Raw genomic sequence first — 7,356 nt, forward strand, 5'->3', positions numbered from 1 at the left:
GTCAGTTGGCCAGGTAGCTGTCTTCCAAATCTCTTGGCATAACTGAGTGAGCGCCTCCAATGGGGCATCTGTTTGTTGAAATATCTCAATAGGTATTCTGTCAATTCCCAGAGCCTTGTTCTTCACCAATTCCTTCATTGCAGCTTCGACTTCCTCATTCAATACCATTGGTTCTAGATTATATGCCACCTCCTGAAATAGATGAAGATCGACCAGGTCTTTTTGGTACAGTGACTCTGTATTCCTTCCACCTTCTCTTGATGTTTCCTGCATCATTCAATATTTTGCCCGTAGAATCTTTCAATATTGCAACTCGAGGCTTAAATTTTTTCTTCAATTCTTTCAGCTTGACAAATGCCGAGTGTGTTCTTCCCTTTTGGTTTTCTAACTCCAGGTCTTTGCACATTTCATTATAGTAATTGGCTTTGTCTTCTTGAACGGCTCTTTGAAATCTTCGGTTCAATTCTTTTATCTTGTCATTTCTTCCATTTACTTTAGCTGCTCTCCAGTCAAGGGCAAGTTTCAGAGGCTCTTCTGTCATCCATTTTGTCTTCTCTTCTTCTGTTGTCTTTTTAGTGACCTCTTGCTTTCTTCATGGATGATGCTCTTGATGTCATCCCACAATTCTTCTGGTTTTCAGTCATTGGTGTTCAATGCATCAAATCTATTCTTTAGATGGTCTCTAAATTCAGGAGGGATATATTCAAGATCATACTTTGGCTCTCATGGACTTGTTTTAGTTGTCTTTTACTTCAAATTGAACTTGCATATGAGCAGTTGATGGTCTGTTCCATAATCAGTTCCTGGCCTGGTTTTGGCTGAAGATATTGAGCTTTTCCACCACCTCTTGCCACAGACATACTCAATCCAATTCCTATGTGTTCCATCTGGTGAAGTCCACGTGTACAGCCACCGTTTGTGTTGTTGAAAAAAGGTGTCTGCAATGAATAAGTCATTGGTCTTGCAAAATTCCACCATGCAAGTTCCAGCATTGAGAACAGAATTGAGAATCCAAAAAACAGATCTATCCACCCATGGACAGCTGATTTTTGACAAAGGGCCCAAACCCATTAAATGGGGGGAGAGATAGCCTCTTTAACAAATGGTGCTGGCAAAACTGGATGTCCATTTGCAGAAAAATGAAATAAGATCCATATCTCACACCAAACACAAAAACAAACTCAAGATGGGTCAAAGACTTAAATGTAAAACCTAAAACTATAAAGTTCATCAAAGATAAAATAGGGCCAAACTTATTGTTGTTAGGTGCTGTCAAGTCAGCTCTGACTCATAATGACCTTCTGTAAAATAGAATGAAACACTGCCCAGTACCATGCCATCCTCACAATCCTTGGTAAGCTTTGAGCCTGTCATTGCAGCCATTGTGTCAATCCATCTTGTTGAGGGTCCTCCCCATTTTGGCTGACCCTCCACTTTACCAAACATGGTATCCTTCTCCAGGGAATGGTCCCTGCTGACAACATGACCAAAGTAGGTGAGACAACATCTAGCCATTCCTGCTTCCAAGGAGCATTCCTGCTGTACTCCTTCCAGGACAGATCTGTTCTTTCTTCTGGCAGTCCATGGTATTCTCAGTATTCTTCACCAATACCACAATTCAAAGGCATCAACTCTTCTTCAGTCTTCTAATTCATTGTCTAGCTTTCACATGCATATGAGGCTATTGAAAATAGCTTGGGTTAGGCACACTTCTGTCTTCAAAGTGGTATCTTTGCTCTTCAGCACTTTAAAGAGGTCTTTTGCACCAGATTTTCCTAGTGCAATACAATGTCTAATTTCTTCACTGCTGTTTCTATAAGGGTTGACTGTGGATCCAAGTAAAATGAAATCCTTGTCAACCTCAATCTTTTCTCCATTTATCGTGATGCTGCTTATTGGTCTAGATGTGAAGATTTTCATTTCCTTTATGTTGATGTATACTGTAGTCTTTAATCTTCATCAGTAAGTGCTTTGAGTCATCTTCACTTTCAGCAAGCAAGAGTGTATCAAAATTAGGAGCCCTAATTAATGGCATAAATCAACTATCAAGCATAACCCAAAATGAACAAACAGCAAAAGATAAACGAGATGACTGGGACTTTCTGCAAATTAAATTCTTCTGAGCATCAGAAGCTCCTCCAAAAGAGTCAAAATTGATCTTGCAGATCACTTTTGTAGGGAAAAAATTATTTGGCAATTATATATCCAACAAGGGATTTATCTCTAAAGCTTATAGAAAACTTCAGCCCCTCAACACCAAAAAAGCAAACAGTTCAGTTCAAAAATGGGTAAAGTACATGAACAGACACTTCACTAAAAATATTCTGGCAGCCAACAAACACATGAAGAAATGTTCACATTCGTTAGCCATTAAAGAGATGCAAACCAAAACAATGAGATATCAAGACAGAAAACAACAAATGCTGGTGATGGTGTGGAAAGACTGGAAATCTCATATACTGCTGGTTGGACCAAACTTCTTGTTGTTAGGTGCTGTACTACCAGTGTGGAAAACGGTATAGTGCTTCCTTAAAAAGTTGGAAATAGAAATACCATTTGATCCAACAATCCCACTACTAGGAATATATCCTAAGGAGGTGAGATTCAGAACACGAATAGATATACATACACCCATGTTCATCACAGCATTATTCACAATAGCAAAAAGATGGAAACAAGTGCCATCAACAGATGAATGGATAACAAAACTATGGTACATACACACAATGGAATACTATACAATATTAAAAAATGAAGAATCCATGAATCACCTCATCACATGGATAAACTTAGAGGACATTATGAAATAAGTCAATTACAGGACAAGTATTATATGAATCTGTTATTACAACAAATCAAGGAAAGGTTTATACAGGAAAGGAATGTTCTTTATCAGTTACCAGGGATGGGAGAGAAGAGGATGGAAAATTGCTGGCTAGTTAAGAGACATGAATTGATTTGGGTAAAGGGAAAGGCACTGTAATAAAAGCATGTGACCATCATCACACCAATAAGGAAAAGAAAGACACAGAGAGGTACACAACAGGTACAGGCAACAAAGGTAAAAACTGTTACATACACAACATCAAATTATCAGTAATTGTTGTTGTTGTTGTATGTGCCTTCAAGTTGGACCCGACTCATAGCAGTAATAGAAAACACTAATCTAAACGTGGATATGTAGATAGACGAGAAGATCAGGTATGGGTAGGTGAACAGGAACATACCCATGACCATGCATTGGTTTGGCAGATAATATTCCTACATACATATTCTTATGTGGTATAAAAATGTCCATATGTGTTACAGAGTTAACAGAGGACAAAGTTAGGATAACTTCCTAGCTGCAACTAAGCACTTTGAGGAATGAGTTACTAGGCCTGTGGTTACTGGTTACAGGTGACATCGAGCTCGATTGGCACAACACAGTACACAAAAATATTGTTCTACATCCTACTTTGGTAAGTAACGACCAGGGTCTTAAAATCTTGTGAGCAGCCATATAAGATACAACTATTCCTCATCTGGAGCAAAGAAGAGTAAAAAAAATAAAAGATGCATGGAAACAATTAGTCCAAAGACTAATGGACCATGGGAACCTCAGCCTACATGACACTGAAACCAGAAGAATTAGATGTTGCCTGGTTACCAATTCCAACCAGTTGGAAAGGGATCAAAATTAGAGATCCTGGACAGAGTGCAAGAAAAAAATGTGGAACAAAATTTGAAAACATAAAAAAGATCAGGATTACTGGCTGGACAGAGACTAATGAAACCTCTGAGACTAAGGTACCTAGTCACCCTTTGGGCTTGGAATTAGACTCACTCCTGTGGCTTAACTCTCAATGGACAGGGAGATGTACTCTTTAGAACCATCAACCACGGGAAATCAGAAGGGCAGCATTTGCACAGGAGAAAGCTAGGAAGGCAGGAATGCATAGGAAAGAAGGACCAGGGAAAGGGTAATTACAGAGAGGAAGGAGGAAGAAAACATTGTGGCGATTGTAATCAGTGTCTCAAAACAAAATGTGTATGAACTGTACAATGTAAAACGAATCTGCTTTGTAAATTTCACCCAAATCACAATAAAAAGTTAAAATGACTTTAGGAAACAATCAGACAAATTCAAAATGTGTAACAACCAATCCAATGCAACCAGTCAATGGCAAGAGAAAAAAAGGGTGTGGAGGGGAGGCATACTCAAGTTGAAGAAACATAACAATCAAATAGAACCCATTAATGTTTTTAGATGCTGGTTGGAACAACTCAACTGTAAAATGGTATTTGAAAACAACTGGTGAAATCTGAAGAGGGACTGGGTATTAGATGATACCAAGGAATTATTGTTAGTAATTTTTTAAAAAAAGTTGTGTCTTCCCTAATGGACCATGGGAACCTCATGGGAACCTTGAAGTTGTAAGTAATCTTGATAACAAAAACTGTATATCAAATTAGTATTCAGTATGTATTGTTGATACTGATGTTGACTCTTGGTAGTTAAATTGTAGGCAGAAGGTCAAGAAGCACTGGAAAATCATTTGTTTCTTTCCAGAATTATAAGTTTTAGAGTTGGAAACAACGAAAGGGTTTATCCAGTCAAAACAAATTCATTTAAGCATGAGAAGGAGAATACAAAGCTAGACAGTGTAGGGCTTGTCTTAAACCCAGACTTCTGTGCTACCAGGCCTATCACACTTCTCAGTGAAGCTTATAGGGAGGTTCTCACAGCTGCCAAGACCTATGCCGTTCACAACCAAACTCTTTCTTCTTCCCCACTTGATTTTATATTCCTGCTTTTCCTCCCAATTCTTTTCTCCATCCCCAGATATTATAATTTATATTCACCTGTCAAGTTTCACTTTCTGTGGGAAAGCTGTCCATGGTAATGCCAACAGAGAAGGAACAATAATGAGTGGAGGAAAAACATTTTAAAACCAAGGTAATATTAACAGTAACAACAACCACAGACATTGTTTCAAGTTTTTCCAGATTTGTATACCTACTTCCCTCTCTTGTCTTTCATGGACACATTTTTTCCTAAGTTCTGTCAATGGGCCTATCAATCATGCAGGTCTCAAAGAAAAAAGGTTTCAAGCCATTGGCATTTAAAGAAATCTCCTCCTTTTCCCCTCCTGTTTTCTACCCTTCATCTTTTCTTTTGAAAAATAATGTTAATGTGGAAGTCAAAAATCAAAATATTATTAGTTATTATAAACCTTTTAAGAATGTATTACTAAACTATGAACACATATTATTTTAGCAAAAATATTAAGTTTTAGGAAACTGCATTATAATTATCTACTACTGTGTTAAGCATTAGGAGCTCTGGTGATGCAGTGGGTAAGGCATTTGGCTGCTAACTAGAAGGTTGGAGGTTCAAATCTGCCAGCTGCTCCATGGGAGGAAGATGAGGCAATCTACTTCTGTAAAGATTTACAGCCTTGGAAACCTTGTGGGGGTCACTATGAATTGGAATTGACTTCATGACTGTGGGTTTGGATGTTAAGCATTGTATGGAAAAACTGAAAACTCAGCCACAACCTTTCTAGATTTATAAGATAAGCCAGGAAACCCTAATGTGAGTGTGGACAGATATATAATAGGTAATAGGTATATCAATATATCAAATATTCTAGAGAAGGATAATTACATAAATACACATGGATAGAAATGTGGGATTTAGTAAGTACAGAACCAAGTAAAAGAAGATGTGTTTCTAGGACTTATTACACAGAAATAACAGCTATCTTATACTAAGCTACTTCCACTTACAGTACACACACCAGCATCACTAATCCTCACAACAATCCTTTACCCATTGCCATTGGGTCAGATCCGACTCATAACGACCCCTCCTTGGGTTTCTAAGGCAGTATCACTACAGAAGTAGCTTGTCCAACATTGTCCTATAGGGCTGCTATGAGTTGGAAGCAACTCAATGGCATCTGAATAAGAAATGAACAAATAAAAAAAAAAAAGAAGCAATGACATCATAGATCAAGGAGAAATCAAAATGTCAACATAACAAAGGAACTGTGATTTGTTTCTGAGAGCTTCATACTCTAGCTTTATTTATTTATAAGTTGGTTATGCCAAGGTAAGTTTGTTCAACCAACGTACATAAGATATTGTACATGCTCCCTCAACTGGTTAAGATATAGAACTACCTAAAAACATCTTCCATTAAATTGACTGTGTCATCCTCTTCAGAAATTTCTGTAACTCCGGCCTGAGATCGAAGAATGTTCATGATGTCATTAGATAATCTGTCGAAGCCATTCTGTAAACAAATATTTGCCATTTCTTGCCACCTTTCTAGGGAGCAAAATGGATCACTTATCATAAGATGTTCTACTGCATCTGAGGAAAAAAATACAACATTAATGTATGGCACTTCTTTGCTAATCCATGGCTAGTGATTTTTCAAAATTAGAAAGTGACATCATTTCAAGTTAGTTACTATTAAGCTCCACCCAATTCTCATAAATTTAATGATGAAATACATGGAGCACTTAGTCCAGCTCAATTCAACCCTTCATCGTTTCTCACACTCCACACTCCTTTACTCATCTCCTTCTTGATAAGGTAGCAGATGTTGAAGGCTACAAGTCAGAAAGCTCAGAAAATAAAGTAGAATGGCTCATCCTTATTCACCCAGTCTATAAGATACTGGGAACTATCAAATAACTTATGGCCTATGGGTCTAGTTTTCATGATTCTTCAAAAACGCTATGAAGGCCCTAATAGTACACACCCATGAGCTTAAGAAACTCTTTGGTAAACCTTCATCCTATCTCTAGATGGAAACTTCTTCATGATGGGGTTTCTATAACAAATATTTTCCTAAAAGAAACTAAAAATAATTTTATTTATTAAAGAAATTTAATACTTGTTCTGGTTACCTACTACCGCTCTGACAGGAATATATACCACAAATGGGATGGCCTTAACAAACAAGAGTTTATTTTCTTACAGTTTGGAGGCTTTAAGTCCAAACTCCAAGTGCCAGGCTCTAGGGGCTGGGTGAAATCTCCTCAACCTTGAGGTCCAGCTCTGTATCCTGGCTACCAGCCCACTGGAGCTTGAGGCTTTTCTTCACTCAGACACTGCTGGCTGCTGAGGCTGCCAAGCCCAAGGTTGACAAGTAAAAGGCACAGTCCTGATGTTACCAAACCACACGGCAGGCTATTAATTCAAGTCCATTGTAAGTCCCGAGGTCAGCAGAGCATGGTAGGCTGCTGAACAATGATATGGCTACATGCAGGGTCCAAGCAAGCCATAAGCTAGAGATCATTCCCCAAGGCTTCTGCTTATATACAGGAAGCAAACCACATTCCCTAAGGCAGCTACTCAGGT

General features: G+C 38.2%; 1 protein-coding gene across 1 annotated transcript in view; it reads right to left on the bottom strand.

Moving 5' to 3' along the window:
* Positions 1–6,163: 6,163 nt before the first annotated feature.
* Positions 6,164–7,356, bottom strand: part of CLHC1 (clathrin heavy chain linker domain containing 1) — a 138,864-nt gene continuing 137,671 nt past the window's right edge. The window contains exon 11 of the mRNA XM_007938001.2: positions 6,164–6,360. Coding sequence (XP_007936192.1) covers positions 6,164–6,360 — 197 coding nt within the window. The remainder of the gene's footprint in view (positions 6,361–7,356) is intronic.

Source organism: Orycteropus afer, unplaced genomic scaffold (assembly GCF_000298275.1).
Source record: "Orycteropus afer afer isolate SDZICR_OR568_19922 unplaced genomic scaffold, OryAfe1.0 scaffold00046, whole genome shotgun sequence".
Classification (NCBI taxonomy): Eukaryota; Metazoa; Chordata; class Mammalia; order Tubulidentata; family Orycteropodidae; genus Orycteropus; species Orycteropus afer.